We start from the raw sequence: 23348 nt of genomic DNA on the forward strand, positions 1-23348 counted from the left end.
AAAATTGGATCATTATCTTTAACCACATCTGAAAATCAATTCCAAATAGATTAAGAACTTAAAAGTATAAAACAAAACTTTAAAAACCTTTACTGTAAAATCTTGGTGAATTGATTTAATATTTCAATGGGGAAAGATTCCTTATACAGAAGACAAAGGTCATTGACTCTTAAAGAAAATACTGATGAATTTTGCTAAATTAGAATTAAAAACAATCCAAAGATACTCAGAGTAAAGAAAAAACCTGGAAGAAGATATTTACACGGCTGATAAAGAATATAAAAAACACAATCCAGTAAGATTGACTGGATTTCTATTGACTCAATAGACAAAGGGCCAAAAGATAGGAATAGACATATGAGGAAAGAGAAAATTCAAATGACCAGTAAATGTATGACAGAATGTGAAACATCATGGATCATTAGGGAAAAATACAAATAAGATGTCATTTTAAAGTCTGATTGTATAAAGTGTTAGGATATGGATCCATAAGTTCTCCAGCACACTGCTGTTGGTACCATAAATTGGTGAACCTGTTACCACTTTGGAAAACTTCTAAAGCTGAATGTCTGTGTATGCTATGATCCAGTAGTTCTCCTCCTGGAAATACAAAAACATACACGTTTTCAAGTGCAAAATGTGCAAAGTATCTGTAACGTTATTGCTTAAAATAGCAGAAACTTTGATCCAAATGAATTGTGATATTGTCAGATGATGGAATATTGTACAGCAGCTTAAATGAAGAAAGTTCACTGCACTGACATGCAGTAATACAGAAGACTCTTAGTAATGTCATAGTGAGCAAAGTTAGTTGCAAGAGACTACATATAGCATGATAGCTTTTTGTAAAGTTAACTAAAATTATATATTAACTACTAATTATATATGTTAACTACAATTATGTAAATGGTAAATATATGTGTGTATGCATATGTATATATCTTATGGTATGTAATAAAACTATATGAGAAGAGAAGGAAGGCAGAAGTTGGTAGAAAGAACTGTATATTTAGATGTAAGTTGAAGAAAAGGTCTGAGCTTTTCTTTTGAGTGCTGAGTTTGCTGATGCTTATTATGTTATTAAAAATAATTGAATAAGGGCAGCCCCAGTGGCTCAGCGGTTTAGTGCCACCTACAGCTCAGGGCGTGATCCTGGAGACCCGGGATTGAGTCCCATGTCAGGCTTCCTGCATGGAGCCTGCTTCTCCCTCTGCCTGTGTCTCTGCCTCTCTCTCCTCTCTGTGTATTCTCATGAATAAATAAATAAAGTCTTTTAAAAAAAATTGAATAAAAGCAGGCCCTGCATAGACATGAGCCAGTGATTCGAGTGTCACAAACTAAAGGTTATTGTTAATCTAATTCTGTGCCCATGTTCAACAAATTTTAATAAATGCTTTTTTTTTCTATCACGGCTCTAGTTGCTCTTTTTCATGTCTTATATTTACTGTTAATCTGCATCTCATGTTGACTCATTTATTAATGTTTGGTCTTGCTATTCTTTTCTCTCTCCCTTTCCATTCCATATTTCATACTCCCACCATACTTCTCAACTTGGAAATCATAATTTATTTCCTGTAGATAGGGGTTTTCCACCAGGAATGATTTTCCCCCTTATGGGTCATTTGGCAATATCTGGAACAATTTTGGTTATCACACCTGGCAGTGGCATGCTACTGGCTATTAGTGGGTTGCTTAACACCCCACAATGCATAGAACAGTCTTCGATGATGGAGAATGATCCAATCTGGTATGTTCATAGTGCTGAGGTTGAGAAACCACAGTGAATCTCAGATATTAAATGTCTTATTAGATCCAGCCTATCATTCTGTATGTTCTTTGAGGGGAAGAAGCAGGGTTAAATAGAGCAAAGACAGTAACATTTTATTTTTTTATGATTATTTTTAATATTATTTGGTGGTATTGGACCTCAGACTAAAACTTGGGGCTGAACTAAATAAATAATGCAGCTCTGCCCATCGTCTTCCAAGTTGATTTTCTTTACTTTGATTTTTGATATCTAACAATGATTTAGGCATCTCCTTTTAGTGATAAAAGCATTTCCCTTTATTCATACTTAATTTTGTGCATTTGTTAATTTGAACTAGAAGCAAAGAGCAGAACAACAATGAATAGTCCAGTCAGTGGAAACATTTGGTTTTTAAGGTTAATATTAGACCACATATGATTATTTCATGGTAGAGTGGGATATATAGTGTTAAAAGGTGACTTTCTGAAACAAGATAAAATTTTAATGCATAGACATAAAAACAAGCATTTCAAAGATCTTATTTAAGTCATGAGGAGCTGGTTATAATAGACTTACTATAGAGAAGGAAAATTGAAATGAATCTGCAAACTGGCATTTTCATAGAGAACAGGAGTTATTTTGCAGGGTGAGCAGTTATCCACATACAGTTTACTCGAGTGTAAAATATCTCCCATAGCATGAGAATCAGACACTAGAAGGGTATCCTTTGGATAATGCCTAGTTTTCCACTGATGTACCATATTGTTTTTTCGGTTTTGGTTTTTTCCTGTAATTCAACATGCCTTGCTTGAAAATACAAAGAGGGTCAAAGGACTTAAGAGTGTAAGATTTTTAGTTGATTGTGTCCCTCATTCAATTTCTTTTTCACACTGATGCTATGAGTAACACTGCTTGGCATAGTGAATTTCAAGTCCTTACTATAGTATTTTAAATTTCCCTCTGATCAATCCCCACGTAATTCTCAGCATTTTCTCCTCTTTGCACCTCCTCTGTGGTATACCCTATTCTCCTACAACATGAGATTTCACAGTCCTGAACACTGTGTACACATTCAAGACTTGGTGGTGGTGGGTCTCCTTCACCATAAAGCAAAGCACTCTTTTCATCCCATTTTAGCTCACTGAAAGCAGTCTCATCCTTCAGTTTGTAGTATGCATACCAAATCTTCTGTTACATCTTTCCTAGCATTCTTGGGAATGGCTCCCTTCTCCCTTCTGTTTTCCATGTGTAATGGTTCTCAAAATGTGATCCTTGACCCAGGAGCATCTTTTTTTTTTTTTTTTTAAGATTTTATTTATTTATTCATGAGAGAGAGAAAGGCAGAGACACAGACAGAGGGAGAAGCAGGCTCTATGAGGGAGCCCGATGCAGAACTCGATCCCAGGACCCTGGAATCACGCCCTGAACCAAATGCAGACGCTCAACCACTGAGCTACCCAGGTGCCCCAGCATCTTTTCATTATCACCTGGAAACTTGTAGAATTGAAAACTCTTGGGCCCTACTCTAGACCTATAAGTAAACACTAGGCATGGGGCCCAGCAAACTATGTATTAACAAACTTCTTGGTGATTCTGAAGGTGCTAAAGTTTAAGGACCAGTGCCATGGTGAGTTGTACTTGTTTCATAGCTATTTTCCTTGTACTGTATTATGGTTTATATAGATCTCTGGCATTAATTTTTTCTAAGTGTCTTGATAAAAACCCATATTTCATTAATATGGGTTCACTAATACATAGTAGTCACTCATTACATTTTTATTATTTTGAAAGTAATAACTTCCTCTTATTAAGTGCTCCTCATGAAGTAACCAGGAAACAATATTTATTCTTCATTTATATGTGGAAATTACACTGATCATTAAAATAAGAAATAAATGGGCAAAAGTTACAGCTATATTCCCTTGTGGGTATAACTCCCTTGTACTGCCTTTATTTCAGAAGAACATGCCACTTGACCTTGTTTTGAAAGTTAGATTGAATCAGTTTGTTTTGTTTTGTTTTTTTTTTTTTTTGTCCTATGGCCAAAATGCTTTCTAGGGGTTAAGAGCACAGGACTATAGAATCAGAGTCCTTAGTTTGCATATCCCAACTCTCTAGATGTCTGATACTTGTTCTCCTTACATATGAAATAGTTCTGTCTCATATGGTTTCAAAAACTAAGAGATGGTGAATGTAAGAATTTAGCAGAGGTAAGAAGGGTCATTTTGAACCTGTCTTCTGGAATGACAGTTTTCTTAATAGGATATTTCACATGTATTTAACAGTCATAAGTCAAAAATTATGGGTTGTGAGGTTTTTTTAAAGATTTATTGCTGTTTTAAAAAAATTTTTATTAAGATTTCATTCATTTATTCATGAGAGACACATAGAAAGAGGCAGAGACATAGGTAGAGGGAGAAGAAGGCTCCCCATGGGGAGCCTGGTGCAGGACTCGGTCCCAGGACTCCGGTATCACAACCTGAGCTGAAGGCAAATGCTCAATCACTGTGCCACACAGGTGCACCCCATATTGCTGTGTTTAAAAAAGAGCATTAAACAGAAGTGCCCGGGAGGCTCAGTTGGCTAAGTGTCTGATTCTTTGATTTCACCTCAGGTCATGATTTCAGGGTCGTGAGATTGAGCCCTAGGTAGGTCTCTGTGCTCTGTGTGGAGTCTGCTTAAGATTCTCTCTCTCACTTCCTCTTCTCCCTCCCTCCCTCTCCACTTGCACATGTGCGTGCACTTGCTCTCTCTCTCTGATAAGAAATAGAAATTAAAAAAAAGCAAAAATAGTGTTAAACATATTTATTGTAACACCTTTGGCAAGTAAGGAATAGTGTAAAGAAGATAATAAAAATCCTCCCTCTCAGAGGTTACTGTTTTTGATGTATTCCTTTCTAGATGATATTCTGTGCATATTCTGCATGTTCACTTAGCTTGCTTTTCATTTGAAATATCGTGAGTGTTCCTAAAGTCATTCAAGGCATTTAACAAAATGGAAGCTGTCCAACTGGAAAATATAATTTGATTGTGAAGCATTAAAAAATTGTTGTCATTTTGGATTGTAAAACTGATACATGTTCTAGAAAATAGCAATAAAGAAAAGAAATTGCCTATACTCTATAGAGAAACCAGCCACTAAATACAGTTAGTCTTTATAAGAAATAAGTTGGGATTCAAGATAAACAGTTTTTTTAATGCCTAACCAGAGTATCCTGATTAAATTCCAATGCATTATCTCAGTTACTCTTAAATATAATTTTTCTTGCTTTGAGGAACATGAAAAGCATGATTGTAGAGTGGTTTTCATTTTCTTTCTTTTATATTTTGCTAGGAATTAAAGTTGTGCTATCATACCCCATGGTTGAAGGTTTTTATGGATTGCCATATTTATACATACACATACACACAGACATATTATACATACCTACTTTCCAACTTAAAGTCATTTTGAATTTCTGTACACTTTAAAAAACAAGAATTCATATACTTAACACTGCTGTCTCAATATATTTTGTGCAAACTAAGTGTTTAAAGAAGCAAAATCTGACTTGATTTTTGTTCAGCATCAGAATTAGAAATGTTTAATATCTCTTAAGTGATAACACAAATTGTTTCTAATAGCTGAGAAACAAAGAATTGTATTGTGGTATAAGAGAGAAATGTTTTCGAGTATATGGAATCTGGTTGTTCTTTGGTTGTTTTATAATGACAATTTTATTGATAGTGAAACCAGTTTGTTTTATAGAATTTTTATGAATGTTGACACTGTTCCAGAATTCAAAAATATGTTTTGATACCAGTGGTTTATGGTAGATTTGATTTCTTTATCACTCTGAGAGATTTATGAATATCAGCAAGTTAAAATTGTCGTCCTATGAATTACTCTAGCAGTCCCTACAGAAGTTGACAGCTACCATAGCCTGTTTCCTCTAGAACCACTGCCACCACCCAATCGGATACAGAAATCAAGTAATTTTGGATATATTACATCTTGCTACAAAGCTGTAAATAGCAAAGATGATCTGCCGTATTGCCTTCGGAGGATACATGGTAAGGAATATAAATTGCCCTCTTTTCAAGGTATTATTGAGGCTAAGATTACTGAAACAGTCCTGCATATATTTATTTGCTTAATAACAAATTTAAAGGATAATAAATTTATTATTTCATTTGGAAATTAGTAGCTCATAAATGATGCATAATATGGCTTTTTCTTCACATTTCTGATGGAATAAAGGGGAGATGTCATTTGTTCAGTAGAAAATTTTTTTTCTTTTTTCTTTTTTTTTTTAATTTTTTCTTTTTAAAGGTTTTCGTCTCGTTAACACAAAATGCATGGTATTGGTCGACATGTGGAAAAAAATTCAGCACTCCAATATTGTAACCCTGCGTGAAGTATTTACCACTAAAGCATTTGCGGAGCCTTGTGAGTAATTTGTACTTGTCTTTCTGCTTGTGGGCTTCATTATTTGAAGCTACATTGCAGTAATGAGTGTTTGTGTTTTATTTGAAGCTCTTGTGTTTGCATATGATTTCCATGCTGGAGGAGAGACCATGATGAGCAGACACTTTAATGACCCTAATGCCGATGCCTATTTTACAAAGAGAAAATGGGGTAAGAAAAAGATGCTAGCGTGCCATATTTTGAAGTGATTTTGCTCTGTGGAAGAGTAGTTTGTATTTTAAAATACATGTAAGGGATGCCTGGGTGGCTTAGTTGTGTCTGCCTTCAGCTCAGGTCATGATCCTGGGATCCACCTGCATCTGCATGGGGCTCCCTGCTCAGTGGGGAGTCTTCTTCTCCCTTTCTCTCTGCCGCTCCCCCTGCTTGTGCGTGTGCTCTCTTCTCTCTCTCCATTAAATAAATAAATAGAATATTTAAAAATAAATAAATAAAAATACATGTAAACTTGTCTCCATAATCATTAGTGCATTTTAAAGAGAAATGTCTTAAAGAATTGAAGTCAGTCCATAGCAAGCTGAGAAATAGTGTATTGTGTATAATATAGACTGAGATGAAGGCAGAGTAGGAAAGACTTATGGAGGTATCTGATTAAGATGAGAATATGATTTAAGCTTTTTCCTGTTAAGCATTTGTTTTCTTTTAAAAATACATTGTTTTCTTTAGAAAGATGGTTTGGAAAATGATGCCTATAGCTTCACTGCCCAAAGGACAACCATTACCAATTTCTTTCCAGTCTTGTTTTTTTGTTTTGTTTTGTTTTGTTTTGTTTTTTTGGTCTCCTGCCACACCGTTTCCTTTTCTATTTTAAATTTTGTATCTTTGCATCTTCCATTTATTTTAAATATTTCCCCCTAAGTTTTATATTTTCTGAATATAATTTAGTGGCTCATAGTCCAGTGTAACTATATATCATTTATGTAATGATTTCCCTAAACAAATGCTTTTTTTTTTAAAGGTAGGACTCCATGTTATTTAAGGAATTAGTCTTTAAAATAAATTCTCTGCCAACTTTTCTTTTTTCTTTTCTTTTTGCCCCTTTCCAATATTTATATTTTATAAAATACTGCAAAGGACCAAAATATTGTAACTATGTTCTAATAAGTGTTTATTAAAGGGTACAATAGCTTCAGAGTCAAAGGTCCATTTTGAGGTGTCTGTTAATTTATGTATTTAGGGAAGGAAAATGTATGTGTCTTTTTTTTGTTTGTTTGGGGACAGGAAAGAAGCATTGAATTTTTTTAAATGTTTTTTATTGAAGTAGTTGACAAACCATTGCATTTTTTACTATGGCTTTTAATCTTAAAGATTTTCTTGAATACATATTGAGAGAAACTAAAGAGGAAGAATGATGTGAGTCCACATTATAGTATCTTTTGGGTTGTGACTCCTTTAAGGACTCTTAATAGTGGATAAAAATATATTACTTCTGTTTACTTGTAACTTTGCTTTCTGACAGTTGGAAGAAGAAAGCTGTGGTTACATGGCTGTTTCACGTTAAAAATCTGGTCATATAGTGTGGTCATTTTTTTTCCTTTTGCCATGTCATCTGTAGACACACATAATTTTGTTGAAGGGGATGTGGTATAACTTTTCCAATGATGAATATAGCTGTAGTTGTTCAAGTGTATTTTAGTAGTAACACCTGTGAGATGACTGTTGGCTTTAATTTATAGCTGGGTTTCTCAACCTCAGCACTGTTGACATTTAGGCTAGATAATTATTTTGTGGGAGCAAAATGATGTATTTTGTGATGTATTTTGTGCATTCCAGGATGTTTAGCAGCCTCTACCCATTAGATGCCAGGAACAAGCCCCTTCTCCAGTAGTGACACCAAAAATATCTCTACACTTTGGCCAAATGTTACCTAGGGAGCAAAATCGACCCCTGTTGAGAACCACTGATTATAGCACACCTTTCTAGTTTGGTTTTTTTAATCTTTACTTTTGATGTTGACTGATTATTTGATATATTATGTTTACATTTTCATAGGAATCATTCCTTTTTTCTGATATTTGAAAGTATCATTTGAATTTTTTTTTTTTAATTTTTTAATTTATTTATGATAGTCACAGAGAGAGAGAGAGAGGCAGAGACACAGGCGGAGGGAGAAGCAGGCTCCATGCACCGGGAGCCTGATGTGGGACTCGATCCCGGGTCTCCAGGATCGTGCCCTGGGCCAAAGGCAGGCGCCAAACCGCTGCGCCACCCAGGGATCCCTGAAAGTATCATTTGAATGGTAGTACTTTCCCTGGACATACTTTAATAGAGGGCAAGCCTCTGTTTTCCTATTGTGAATATTAAAAGAAGAGAAAAAGAAGTGTGTATATAAACTTGGAGAGACACAGATGGAAGTCTAATGTTTTCTAATACTATTTAACTTAGTACAAAGTAAAAGATTACATGTAAGAAATATGCTAATTTAGAAAATGAGAATAATCACCATACCATACTGTTAGGGGTTGTGATAAGAGGCTTAAAATGCAATTAGATGGGTCAAGTAACCTCTGCTGCTGTTAACAATATAAAGGTTAAGACAGAATCTGGCACAGAGTAAGCAGGCACTGTGTTTGCTATAAATACTCTTTTTCCTTATTACCACATTTATTAAATAGTTTTATTTAAACTCTTCAGGGCAGCCTGGGTGGCTCAGCGGTTTAGCACTGCCTTCAGCCCAGGGCCTGATCCTGGAGACCCGGGATCGAATGCCACGTTGGTCTCCCTGCATGGAGCCTGCTTCTCCCTCTGCCTGTGTCTCTGCCTCTCTCTCTCTCTCTCTCTCTCTCTCTCTCTCTTTCTCTTTGTGTCTCTCATGAATAAATAAATAAAATCTTAAAAAAATAATAAAAACTCTTCATAGTCATCTTTGATGATATCTTGGCATCACTGGAGCCACTTTTTGAGTTATTTAATATTGTTTTCCAGGTCATATTATCTTCAGTCTGTCTAAGTTGAGGGAAAGCAGTTTTTGAATTTTCTTTTTGCTTTTCCTTGGAAATTTTATCCTAAGCCACAAATTTGCTATTTATTATTGCCACAATTAACCATTTACTGTGTTGCTTTTATGCCTAATTCACAAAAAAATTTGTTTACAGCCATAAGAACACTGAATTTACAAGGTCATCTTCCTTGAAATAATTTAAAAATCTGTGTTAAATTTATGTGGCTCCTTTTCCACTGATTTAAAATTAACAGTGACCCAGGAGATAGTGTCAAGAAGCGCTTAAACAGGAGTTTGAGGGGAGCTTGGGTGGCTCGGTTGGTTAAGCACCCAACTCTTGATTCTGGCTCAAGTCATGATCTCAGAGTCATGAGATCGGGCTCTGCACTGGGCATGGAGCCCGCTTAAGCTTCTCTCTCTCCTTTTCTGTCTCCCTCTGCCCCTCCTTGCCCCTAATTCCCTCCCACCCCTGCTCAAGCACATGTTCTCTCCCCCCCCCACACACACACAAAAAAGAACTAATAGAATCAAGATGATTACTGTCATAGTAGATCAAATTATTTTTATGTTTCATTATTAGACGTGAGTGATATTCATTGTTTTACATTTATATTTTTATGAGTTGGATACCATCCTGTCTAACTGATATGGCTGTAAGAGAGGAGGCTGGGAATTTGATGGAGAATAAGAAAACATTCAGCGTAATGATGGTAGAGACTTTTTATTTTTCTTCAAGCCACAAAATGAACAGTTCTCACCTGCTTGAACAATAATACAAGCTAGGATTATTTTAAGTAAAATAATCATCTTCACCATTCTTGTTTTTATTCAGAATTTACATTTATTTGATTCACAATTAAATATAAATTCTTTAAATAATTTTGTTTATTATTCATTAATTACAATGGTCACAGAAAAGAGCACTTCAGTGAGAGCTCTGCTGCTAACAGTATAAAGGTATAATCTCAAATAGGAATTTGGGGTTTATCTCTTAATTTCTTACTAATAGACTAAACTTTTTTGTATAAATATATAAATTGACAAGTTGTGCCATGACACATGAATTTATTTTTATTAATTTTGGTTTGGATGTTTAAGTCTTTCAGTTGGTTGTTTAAAAGGTGTCATTTTTAAAATTTATTTGTTTTATAGGTCAACACGATGGACCATTGCCCAGACAACATGCAGGATTATTGCCAGAATCTCTCATTTGGGCATATATTGTCCAACTGAGTTCTGCATTGCGTACCATTCACACAGCAGGTTTGGCATGTCGAGTTATGGACCCAACAAAGATTCTGATAACCGGCAAAACAAGGTATTAGGATTTTGAGTTTTGTCTTCATTATTTGGCTATGACAGTTTAGTAAACAAAGCATAATGATTTGTTTTAATTCTACCTTTTCATATATTCCATCCAGAACAACTGCTGTGACTTTGAGTTCATTTGTAAGTTTTTTAAAAAAAAGTTGAATTCTTAATAAAATGCCTGTTTATTAACCAAGAATCCTGTAAGGATTTGGGAGGTATATGTGGTTAGGTTTGGGAGAATATAGATGTAATATCAGTATACCTTTTCTATGTATAACCATGGTTCTCAGATTGTAGCATGAAACAGAATCACTGCAGGGCTCATTAATAACCACACATAATTGGGCTCTACCCTCAGAGTTCTCATTCAGTAAATCTAGAGTGGGGCCTGAGAATTTACTTTTACAAGTTCTTGGGTGATGCTGTTGTTGCTCACTGGTCCCCTGCTTTGAGAAATGCTGATACAAAGTGAAGTAATAAATAGCCCTTGACTTCACTAGAATTTTACTTGAATTACTGTAATTTTGAGAGTTATCTTGGACAGCATAGTATAAAGAGCTCAAGATCTGGTACCTGGTTAGGTTACCTGGGTTCATCATATCTTAAGTCTATTTGTTGTCCTGAGCAAGTTCTGTAATTTCTATGTATGCAACAACCTTTTAAGACAGGTGGTAGTATTATCTGTTCCACGTTTATAAGGTACCTGTCTCATAAGGTTATAGAGAGAATTGAATGATTAATACGTGTAAAACTGAATGATTAATACTTGTGAATGGTGCCTAATACATCTTCAGCAAATGTTAGAAAGCTAATTAGTTCTTTTTCATGAGTAACTAATAAACAAACAGCTTGCTGTGGTGAAAAAGCCACTGGCCTGGTAGTCAGAGATGTGAGTTATAGGCCTGGATTTATCAGTTTCCAGCTTCTATGGCCACAGGCCTATCACTTGGTATTTATGAGTCTTAATTTCCAAATCATCTCTAAAATGGTGTTTGATAGAAGTTACATGGGGTAGGATAGAAGGTTAGACTAGATAATATTCTGAGATCCTTCCTAATATGATAGGCAATGTTATTTTTTTTTTTAAATCTCATTTTAATAGTTTTCTTTAAATTCTCTGGTCTTTGAAGGTTGCGAGTAAATTGTGTTGGAGTTTTTGATGTTTTAACATTTGATAACAGTCAGAATAATAATCCATTGGCATTAATGGCTCAATACCAGGTGAGTAAGAATGAACATGGATACTTATTTAATAACTTAAGGCTTGATTTTCTTTTAAGACAAATTTTGTTCATTTTTAAGTATTTTGGGGTTTTAAGTCTAGATTTCAATTTATTCTGGTGACGAAACGTGCCAGTTTTGAACATGTATTTCTTAATCACTGTGATGTGTGTATTGTAGAGCCCTTACAAGTTGAAATAGAGAGTTAGTGAGTATCAAAGACTAACTGTTCAAATGAAAAGGTATTTCTGTGATGAGGAAGTTTGTCCTCAGCATAAATTAAAACAGATTAATCAGTTGAATAAATTATATTAAATGACATTTTCCCTTTTTCACTCCTTTAATGTGTTAAAATCGTAACTGTTATTTTTACTTTTAGATATTGTCCAATTGCCAATCCAAAAATTTTAGAAGTATTTTCAAAGGAATATTGTTGTGTTGCCATTTTCTAAATAATTTTTTCTTTTGCATACTCACTTCTTGTATATAATCAGAATTTGGTTCTAATCTCGTCATAATAATAGTGTAGATTTAGTCCCTGTTATGTTCTTAGCTGTTTATTTCATACTTCTTGATTAATATAAGGTATAGGAGAATAAGACCCTATCTCTGCAAGGAATGTTAAGCGTAGTTGCTTCTGCCTTGATTACTCTATGCAAGTAATGTGGCTGTGTAAAGTAAATCTTTCACGTCATTGAGTTCGTATTGCAGCACTTCACATTTTTTGGAGGATATGCAGGAGCCATTTTAAGACCATGTTAATTCTTTTTGTGTAAGAAATTTTTGGTGTTTCTGAACGTTTATTAACTTACAAAGGTTTGAAGTAAGGCAGAGTCTCTTAATTACATGAAGGAACAAGGAAAAAAAACTGTACATTTTCATTGCCCTTCTTGTTTCAACTTCTTTTGTTTAAATCTTTGAAAGAAGATTTTAGTTTGCTTTACATTATAAGCCAAACTTTCTGAACAAAAAGGAAAAGACAGAATGAGAAGTAGCATCTAAGGAGTGCCTGGTAATCCAATTCATATGTAAACCTCTTCTTTTGCTACAGAACCAGAGACAGTACAGTTCCCAAGACTTAGAGCCACTCATCACATTGTGTGCAGACTTTTCACATCTTCCCCTCTGCTCCTGCCCAGCCAAACTTAGCAGCAGCCAAGCTGCCCTGGTTGGTAGCACCATCTAGTGGGCACCACACAGCAAGAAGAATTTGACTACTTTTTTTCCCTGGCAGCTGCTTTCCTTCTGCCTAAGAGGATTTGCTCCCTCTTTCTTATCTAGGGTGGTTGTTCTTAGCTACTTTCCTTCTTATCCTTCTAGACCTAGTGCCTAACTAATTGACTGAAAATTTTTCTTCCTAATCTCTGTGCTTCTAAAAGTCACTGATTATTGACTGAAGTACTAGTGATCTTCATATATCCAGGAAAATAACACATTTTTGAGGAGAAAGTAGACATTATTTAGAACAAGTGCTATCTAACTCTATTGCAAGTATCCGGAAACCCCATGCCCACACTAAAAAATGAAACACCTTACAGTTTTGTTTTTTTACAAGTACAGTTTTAAGCTATTTCATTCTTCTCTATTATGAATAGAGTAATTTTTTAAAATTACTAGTATAAGACTAGTTTGATTTTAGTTTCCTGTATCATAGCAATATTATTTTCCCTTTTTTCTTTGCAAATGTACATTATTTCAGTTATGTTAGAGGTTGTGTAGTAACCTTGATAAAGAACTCTTTTTAAGAAAAAGCAATACCAGAGTTCCTAATAGACAACTCTTAAGTAAGCTTTTGGGGCAACTGATTGATAAGTTAGGAATTGCCTTTGTTCATAAACTCAGGCTGCTTTCAACCAATTGTCACCTTCCCTTTATTTTCTAGCAGTAAGGGATATCTCAGGTTTTCTTTTTTTTTTTTTTTCCTTAATTTTTTGGGGGGTGGGTGATGTATGTGTGGAAGATTTTTCATATAGTTTATAGTAAGGTAAAGGAGAGAATTAAAGATAGTCCCAATGGGGGATTGTGATTTTACAGAGAAGAGGGTACATGAGAAAGGAGTGCATTGTTTCTTGTAGTCTATTTTTCATAGTCTGTTTCAGACACGTGAATAGAGACTGACTTTCAGTAAAGTGGACATAAGTAGAGCCATAGATAGAATCAGAGAAAAATCAAGAAATCAAGAATCAGGAAGAAACTGAAAATGAGTGGGGGGAAAACCTCCAGAATGCAACAAATGGGGGGAAAAACCAGATGGAGGTAAGAAGCAAAATAACAAATGGAAAATTATTTAGCTGGCAAATAAGGAAAGGAGAGTTACTGAGCTTTTATGATGTTAAACTCTCTTAATTAAGCAGGACTTCATTAACCTCTTAGTTAAAAAAAAAAATCAGTTCTGATTTGATCTGGATTATGTGACATGTATACTTTATTTCTAAAAGTGGGCATTCCCACCTTGAGTCAGCTTTAGAAAGATGGTGGGGTGTACTCAAAATCAGATATTCTTATTTTAAAAACCATCCAGTCCTTCAGTTATTTTGGACTTTTGTTTTCCTGTCTCATAATAGGGAATACTGAAATGTTCTAGGTGGGGGTTTAGTTATAGCATCAATTCAGGGTGGAGCTAAACTGAAAATCCTGTTGTTTTAAGAGTTGGGAGGAGGCTATGTTGGTATATGCTGCTCAAATACTTGGTAACTAGTAGCAATCTTCAGTTTGCTTTGCTGAGGATATGAAATTGAACCACTTACAGAAATTTATATTTAGCATTTACATGTACTGATTTCTCTTGACCCACATTTTTATGGTTTTATTACTATAACTTGGAATGTTTTACATGACCTTAAGAATGATTTGAGGTGAATTCTTCTTGAATTTGTTCATGGCAGTGCCCTCTGGAGAACAGAAATGATGGCAGTAGTACTAGTGCTCTCTCCCATGCCACCTCCCCTCCTGCCTTTCTGGGCTCCTAACTCTGTACCATAAATGAAGTTGCAAAAAGTTTCTTTACATGAATCCTTGGCATCTCTTATCCTGATAGATTCAAAGTAGTTTTTCAAATTTGTTTTTCCACTGGTTGTAGGATCTCATGTTCAAGATGTCAGATTTACAAATGCTAGTTTTGGGTGAACTTTTGAATATGGATTTTTTGATGTTATTTTAATAATGGTGTTTGACTTCTTTATGCTTTATTATTTGCATAAAATGTCATTAAGGTTAGCTGTGTATACTGCTAAAAAGTTTCATTAGTGACTGCCTTGAAATATTCTCCTATTTTGTAACTATAGCATTTATAAGCATTCCCCAAAATCAGTGGTTCTCAACCCTGGCTTCATGCCAGAACTCCTGTGGGAACTTTCAAAAATACTAATAATACCCAGATCTTCCCCCAGGCTGGTAACACCAGAATTGGGATAAAGGGATGGTCACAGGATGATTTGTTTGTTTAAGCTCCACAGGTAATTTTAATGTATAGCTAGATTTGAAAACTCTTTATACTAAACCATTATTCAGTAAATATATTCAGTAATTCAGATCAGGTCTCAGATATTGGAGATTTATAGAAGTTTTCTGTCAAAATTACTTCAGATTGATTATATTTAACTCTGAGCTATTCCATTCTCCTAGGCATATAATTATTAATAGTTACCTGCCAGAAAAGGGCCACTTGGAATAACCATTCTGTTTTCTGTAGTTAAAATAGGTAATAGAGAGCTTATCCCAACTCAGCTAGCTGTCTTTTGAAAATCCTTTTAGAAGGAAAGCCTCAGAATGGTAAATCTTAAAAAACAGATAGATAGATAGATAGATAGATAGATAGATAGATAGATAGATACATACATACATACATACATACATACATACCAGGTGGTTACAGAGCTCTCAAAGATCTGTTATAATATGAGGAAAAATTGTCTATTTGGAAACCAGGCAGGCAGGATATCATTAGGTTTTGCAGCATTTTTGATGTTCTAAAAACCATACTCTGAAATCAGGTAATGGTTATGGTGTGTTTGGAATAATGGAACAACTTTTCTTCAAATAATTCTTCAGACTCCCACTGTATTTTGGGTATAATGGAAAGTGAAAAGGGGGCATATTATAAATTGTAATGATCATTGTAAAGAGTATTTAGTAACCGGCCTTAAATTTCTTATAATAATGTCAGGTCTGTCTAAATAAAAAAAAAAGTTTTTTAAATTAAATTTTAAAGTAGCAATCCTGTAATTGGCATATGAATTGCTTAGAGTAATATTTCTTGGAAGTACATTCATCAGAATTATTTGGGTGCTTTAAAAATGTTGGGCCTGCTCACCCAGACCCACTGAATGAGAATCTGTGGTGGAGAGGCTCAGAAATCATCTTAAAGTTCCCAGGTGACTCTGAGCACCAGTATTTGAGAACTCTGTGCTGGGAATTCTGCAGCTTTTTTGTAAAGGTGCTGGCAGTAGTGGCAGTGGATTACATTTGTACCTATAAAATAAAAATTAAAAGTTATATTTATTCTTTCATGTCAGCAAGCAGATCTGATATCATTAGGAAAAGTTGTGTTGGCTTTGGCTTGCAACTCTTTGGCAGGAATTCAGCGAGAGAATTTACAGAAAGCCATGGAACTGGTGACAATCAACTACTCTTCTGACCTGAAGAATCTGATTTTGTAAGTTTTATTATGCAATTAAGTGTATATAATGATCATATAAAAAGATAGCTTTTTCTTAAAGGCCTTTTAATAGTGTTTCTATTTTAGTTCTTACTATTCAAAATCAGGCAGAACAGTTAAACCACTTTTAATTTCTTTATTGTTAGGTATATATTTCTTTGAATAAATTCATATAAATGAGTTTAGTTACCAGTGTTTTAAACATTTGGCCAAAGGGTACTTCAAAAGCTGCATTGGGGGATCCCTGGGTGGCACAGCGGTTTAGCGCCTGCCTTTGGCCCAGGGCGTGATCCTGGAAACCCGGGATCGAATCCCACGTCAGGCTCCCGGTGCATGGATCCTGCTTCTCCTTCTGCCTGTGTCTCTGCCTCTCTCTCTCTCTCTCTGACTATCATAAATAAATAAAAATAAAAAAATAAAAATAAATAAAAATAAATTTTAAAAAAAGCTGCATTGGTATCCACTAGTTACATACAAGCTTTTAAGTTTAAATTAATTAAAATAAAATAAAACAAATCAATTCTTCACCTGTACTAGCTGCATTTCAAGAGCTCAAAAGCTACATGTGGTTTCTGGCTAATATATCCTGCATCATCTCAGAAAGTGCTGTTAGTGCTGCCTTAGAGAGTAATCAGTATATCTGTGAAAGCTGTCATAAATAAACAGATGCAATCTAGTTATAGATTCTATGGCCAAAACATCCAGTCCAGAAAGCATGTTTGTACAGGTCCCTTTGCTTCTACTCCCAGTATCTTCAGACTCCCAAGAAGTCCTCAAGTATAGGCTTGAAATTAATTTGACTTAGGAGAACCCCACTCTGGAGTACTGTCAGCAGTAGTCTAGATAGGACCTTTCCTGACTAAGATACATCTAACATTGGAGAATTCCAGATAGTGGACAACCATAATTCTTATTCTAAGTTATTCTAGAGAACAGATGCTAGGATATCTCTTGCCATTTTTCCTATTCTGTTCTAGAAGCAGTTGGAGCATATTGATCCTTATCAGTGTCTTAGTTTTCAGCTATTCCTGTGTAGTCTTGGATGATTCATTTTCTTTTTGGGCTAGCCCTGGATATGGAATTGAGAGATAGAGGATGGAGCTGCCCACCTGTGCTTTGTTAACACTGGCATAACTTTTCCACTCGTGACAGAGGACTGGAAGCCAGTGGTTGCCCAGTTCCTATTAATAATCGGATGGTTTCTCTTTTTAATATCTGTTTCATATATTTTCACAGCAGTGATTCCTAGCCTTAATCTGCAACATCTAAGATATTTCAAATCTCAAGTAATAATCTCCAAATTTTCTTTTTACTTTATTATTTATTTATTTTGTGAAGATTTTATTTATTTACTCATGAGAGACACAGAGAGAGAGGCAGAGACATAGGCAGAGGGAGAAGCAGGCTCCTCACAGGAAGCCCGATGTGGGACTTGATCCCTAGACCGTGACATCACGCCCTGAGCTGAAGACAGACGTTCAACTGCTGAGCCAGGCGTCCCTCCAAATTTTCTTTTTAAAAAACTGAGGGGAAAAAAAGAGAAAAAATAAAAATAAAAAAATAAAAAATTGAGAGTAGGGGCAGCCTGGGTGGCTCAGTGGCTTAGCGCCACCTTCAGTCCCGGGTGTGGTCCTGGAGACCCGGGATAGAGTCCCACGTCAGGCTCCCTGCATGGAATGGAGCCTGCTTCTCCCTCTGCCTGTGTCTGTGCCCCCCTCTCTCTCTCTTTCTCTCTCTCTCTCTCTGTGTCTCTCATGAATAAATAAATAAAATTTAAAAAAAACCAACTGAGAGTAAAGGATATAAATGTAATGAACTAGACTATGTTAATAATTGTCAAAACTGGGTGATGAGTACATGGACATTCATTATACTTTTATAAATATTTGAAGCTTTTCTTAATAAAGAGTAAATAAAAAAGCCATGCTTTCATATTAACTAATAGCTTTGTAGAGCAGTAAATCATGTATCAGGCACTTCCGAATTGATGCGAATGAATGAATTTTCCCAATAACCCTATAAATTTGCTCCATTTTAGAGATGCCAAAGCTGAGGCATGGAGAAGTACAGTAACTTACCAAAGTTACAAAGCTTATAATAACTTTAAGTAGTTAGATATAAATATGTCAGTAATAATAGGTAAATAGCTAAGACATAGATTATCTACAGGAGTATTTTATTCAACAGAAGAATGCTTATTCTGTGCCAGATGCTGAAGATACTTTGAACAAGATGAACAAAATTCCTACCTTCTGGAGCTTCCACCCTAATGGGGAGGAGGTAACAAACATAAACAGATAAGATGTTTGCAGGTAGTGCTAAGTCCTATAAAGAAAATAAGATAGAATTCTAAGCAGAGAGTGTAAGAACAGGAGCTATTTTAATGAGAATGGTTAGAAAATGGCTCACCTTTGGTCATCTTTGTATTCTAGCAGGCAGCTTTTTGAAATTTAGTATTTTTCTGCCTCGGATACAATGGTAGAAGAAACTGAATTGGCCTCTTGTGACATATGTTAATTTCTGAAGATTTCTCAGAAATAAATATACCATGACAACTTGTAAATGAAGTTGCAGAGCAGAGGGCAGCTTCCCAAAGAGTTGAGCCTTGTTTGATTCATCAAAATTGAAGACCCAGTTTTGGTTTCAAAAATTATTTTGAAGAGCAATGGAAAAATCTCTTCACCTACAACTACCCTCTATTTCACCCCTCCAAAAATTTTGTAAGTCTTTTCATGCCCCACTATTGTAAGGAAGGGTTTGAGAATGGAAATGATTAAGTGTAACCCTGTTCCACTTTCCTTTCTCATTTTCATAATAGCAAAAATGTGGAGAAAGAGACAAGTTTCTTCTATTGGCTCTTAAAATTTTCCAGAGAAATCATTAAGCCTTAAAAGTGAACTTGACTTACATGAAAAAATGCTTTCAAATATATGTACACTAATATGATAGCAGCAGTGATAGCTATGTGCTTGTGGGTTATGTTGTTTTTTAAAATTTTATGTTTGATGTTCAAGTGATTCTTTATTTCACTAGGTATTTGTTGACTGACCAAAACAGAATGAGAAGTGTAAATGACATCATGCCCATGATTGGTGCTCGATTTTATACTCAATTGGATGCTGCTCAAATGAGAAATGATGTCATAGAGGAAGACCTTGCAAAGGTAGAGTCTAGTTAAAAAGAGATATACACACTTAGCATCTGTATGTGTAGAGCGATATAAAAATAATAATAATTTTTGTGCTAAATATAGTACGTAATTGGCTAAGGCTGTTTGCAGATATTGTCCAAATTTAATGTTCAGTATTTTAATTTCTTATTTCTTCTTTTTGTTCATGATTTTGCTATAGTCAATTAAAGCAATCTTTTTTTTTTTTCATGTAAGTTATTTTAACCATTCTTAAAAATGGCCAGCTGCATGATCTTCTTGAGTATTACTAGTGAATGAAATGAACATGTTACATTCAAAACTATAACCAAAAGGTGGGGATATTAGGATTGTTTAAAGATAATATTGGTGTAGGATACCAGTTTTGTAAAATTTTGCTTTTATATTCAGTTAGCTGGATATTAATATTCTCTCTCTTTTTAAAATGTTTTATAGGAGGTTCAAAATGGAAGACTGTTTAGGCTTCTAGCAAAATTGGGAACAATCAATGAGAGGCCGGAGTAAGGATTTACAGTATTTTACAATATGTTTTCAATCAAGGGCATTAACAAGAATGAGTATTCCTTATTCTTACTGGCTTTACCTGGAAAAAGAAAAATTCTCATGTCAAGTGACCTTAATGCCTGTTGTTAGCTATTAGGATGCTGTTTTTTACTTATAGCCTAGGTATAGGTAAAGGCTAGATGTAGGCTATAGGTATATAATGAATGTTCTTAGGGATTCCACAGATCCACATATATGTACAGAAAGATACTGTTAGAAGTGGTTTGTAAAAAAAAAAAAAAAAAAAAAAAAAAAGAAGTGGTTTGTATATGAGGGAACATTTTATGACTGTCAGTACTACCCTGTCTCCTTTTTGAAACTTGGTCAGTTCAGTTTACCATAGTCAGAGACTTCATACAGATCTTACTGTTGTGTACTCCTTATCTTCTATTAAAGGACATTATTTATAGCAGTCATATCAGTAACATCACCACCTTACATTATTTGTCATTTAGTTCTGCCTCATTTGCAAGTTAAAAGTTATGACCACATGTTCCAGAGAGAAGTAGAATTGATGTCTGTACTAAGTAATAACTGCCAAAGACAGGTGGAATAGTATGATGGCTATTATCATTGTAGTTAGGTTTCAGGAATGTTACCTCTGTTAATAGAGATTGATGATACATAAATATTACTTGAGGGAGTTTTTTTTGACCACATAATTTATGTTTACTCACCTTTCTTCAAAGTTTAAAAAAAAAAAAAACCTCAATAGTTTCTCTGATAATTTTTCTAAATGAAGAGAAGATGACATTAAAACAAAAACTTTCAGCTGTTTCTTCTGGCATTTATCTCTTTATTTAAAAATAATATAGTACTATTCCTTAATTTTTTTTCCACAGTATTTAACTCAGCTAATGACTTTGTCCTGTGGAAGATGAGACTTTGTCTTTCACATTCCCTTCCCTTAACCAACCACAAACATAAATACACATGTATCCACATTCTACCACTTAGTCCATAATTTTGAGTTAAATCTTTACTTAGTGTTGACATTAGTATATAACCAGGTAAATATTGTTCATAGCTGCACCACATACTAAACCATGATTATATTTTCTTTCTTCTGTATTTTGTTTTTTGATTTTTGTTTTCCTGGGGTTAATAATTGTCTTAAATAGAGAACTAAGTGAATGAAAAAATATTGACCACCAGTTTATTCCATACTCGCCGCCAGAGTTATGAAACACCTTTCTATATGGTCAAAAATAGGTAACCTATCAGTTCCTTTTTTTTTTTTCCCCCTTAGAGAAATTGCCCCTGGAGCCTCTGTCCTTCTCTTCCTATCTGGGCTGGTTGCGCTTTAAGCCTGCTCACACTTACACTTTAGAACTGGAGCTTCCCTTCACTATTATCCTGGGAATTCTCATTGTCTCTCCCTTTGTGTTGGATACCCCGTTTCTTGCTTTTTTCCTTGGTTTATTCTTTTGATTTATTGGAACACATCCTCCTATAGCTTCCTGAGAAAGGTGAGTTTTTTGAGTCTTTGTAAGTCTGAAAATATCTTTATTTTTACACCTTATTGATAGTATGATTGGGTATAAAATTCTAGATAGTCCTCAGGAAATTCTCTTTATTGATTGAATCTTTTGAATAGATTAATGTGAACCAGTTTTTTTAAAAAGTAGAAAAGGGTGTGCAGTGAAAAAAAATTCTCATACTTGTAGCATCCCCAGTCTCTCCACTTTCTCCCACTAATCTTTATTTCATATTCTTTCCCAGTTAAAATGATATATACATTATTATCTCCTTCCTTCCCCTTTTTAATATATATAAATTGTAAACCACGCAGTGTTTTGTATGTTGGCTTTTTCTCATAACTATATTTTAGAAATCTTTTTGTTTAGGTATGTTGGCATATACTAAACACTATTCTCAATAGTTTACAAATATGACCTAGCCTTAATCTTCATAACAACACTGTGTTGCAGCTACCATTAGTATTTCCACTTTACAGAGATATTTGAGCATAAAGACGTTAAATACCATTTCTGGGTCACATCATTAGTGAGTATATGAGCCAGAATTTGAATCCAGACAGTATGGTTCCAGAGTCCATGATCTTAACCTTAATGCTCTAGTTCTGTAATTTATAGCTATATAATAGTCTATTCTGTGGATACACTATAATTTATTTTTCCAATTCCTTATCAATAGGCATTTGAGTTGTTTTCAGTGTTTTGCTAGTATAAGCAGTGCTGAAGGGACAGATTTAAGCATACTGAACTTTATGTGTGCATTAATATAGGCCCAGTCATGATTGTTGGATCTGTGGATGTGTGACTATAAACCCTTACTGAAGGGTATTCCAATATATGATGCATAAGAGCTTTTCACCAACAGTACTGTTTCGTACTTGTGGATTTTTGTCAACCCAATAGATGAGAAATTGAGTCACAGTGCAGTTTTATTTTGTGTTAACTCTTAATGAGCATGTTGCCTATCATTTTTATGTTTTTGGTTTGTTTCTGTTCCCTTATCTATCCATATCCTTCGATCATTTTTATTTTCAGTCAATTTGTCTGTCTTTTTGGTGTATAGGAGCTAGAGAGATTTATCCTTTGTGGTCATTTTTTTTTTAAGATTTTATTTATTTATTCATGAGAAACACACAGAGAGAGAGGCAGAGACACAGGCAGAGGGAGAAGCAGGCTCCCTGCAAGGAGCCAATGTGGGGCTCCATCCTGGATCCCAGGATCATGTCCCAAGCTGAAGGCAGAGGCCCAATTGCTAAGCCACCCAGGTGTCCCCTTTGTGATCATAATCTTTTTAGTTTGTCATTTTTCTTTTAACTCTGCTTAAATTTTTTCCATGCAGACATTTATATATGTAGTCTAATTTGTCAAACTTCTTTTATGCTTTTGGATTTTGAATCATAGTTATAGAAAGTTAGAAAGGCCTTTTCTGTTCCCACGATTTTAAAGGGATTATCTCATGGTTTCTTCTAGAGTACTTATTTATGGTTTTATTTTTTTCCCATATTAAATTTTTATACATATGGAATTTATATAGGATGTAAGGTATGTATTCAGCTCCTCCACCCTTCCCCTCAGAAGGCTACCATGGCTCAAAAGCTATTTATTGAATAGTCTAGCTTTTCTGCACTGGTTTAAGGCAGCACTTCTTTCACATTAGTATTTTAACGACTAACATTTTAGACTCTGGTAGGTGCTCGTTCTTTCTCATCTTCATTTCGTTGTCTGTTTTTTGTTGTTTTCCTAAAACTGCTTAATTTTCTGTAGAAATTCTAGAACCAGGTTTTTTAATTTTAAAAAAATCAGTAAATCTGATAGT

The 23348-nt window shown here is 34.8% G+C and overlaps 1 protein-coding gene across 5 annotated transcripts in view; it reads left to right on the forward strand.

Moving 5' to 3' along the window:
- PAN3 (poly(A) specific ribonuclease subunit PAN3) overlaps positions 1 to 23348 on the forward strand; it is a 134646-nt gene that overhangs the window by 102033 nt on the left and 9265 nt on the right. For 3 of the 5 annotated variants that reach the window (XM_041768301.1, XM_041768304.1, XM_041768305.1), the window contains 8 exons: positions 5639 to 5800; positions 6060 to 6176; positions 6264 to 6365; positions 10306 to 10471; positions 11595 to 11685; positions 16200 to 16339; positions 19376 to 19505; positions 19947 to 20011. In XM_041768301.1, coding sequence (XP_041624235.1) covers positions 5639 to 5800; positions 6060 to 6176; positions 6264 to 6365; positions 10306 to 10471; positions 11595 to 11685; positions 16200 to 16339; positions 19376 to 19505; positions 19947 to 20011 — 973 coding nt within the window. The remainder of the gene's footprint in view (positions 1 to 5638; positions 5801 to 6059; positions 6177 to 6263; positions 6366 to 10305; positions 10472 to 11594; positions 11686 to 16199; positions 16340 to 19375; positions 19506 to 19946; positions 20012 to 23348) is intronic. The other 2 variants (XM_041768302.1, XR_005989636.1) reach the window with 2 other exon arrangements.

Source organism: Vulpes lagopus, chromosome 8 (genome assembly GCF_018345385.1).
Source record: "Vulpes lagopus strain Blue_001 chromosome 8, ASM1834538v1, whole genome shotgun sequence".
NCBI lineage: Eukaryota > Metazoa > Chordata > Mammalia > Carnivora > Canidae > Vulpes > Vulpes lagopus.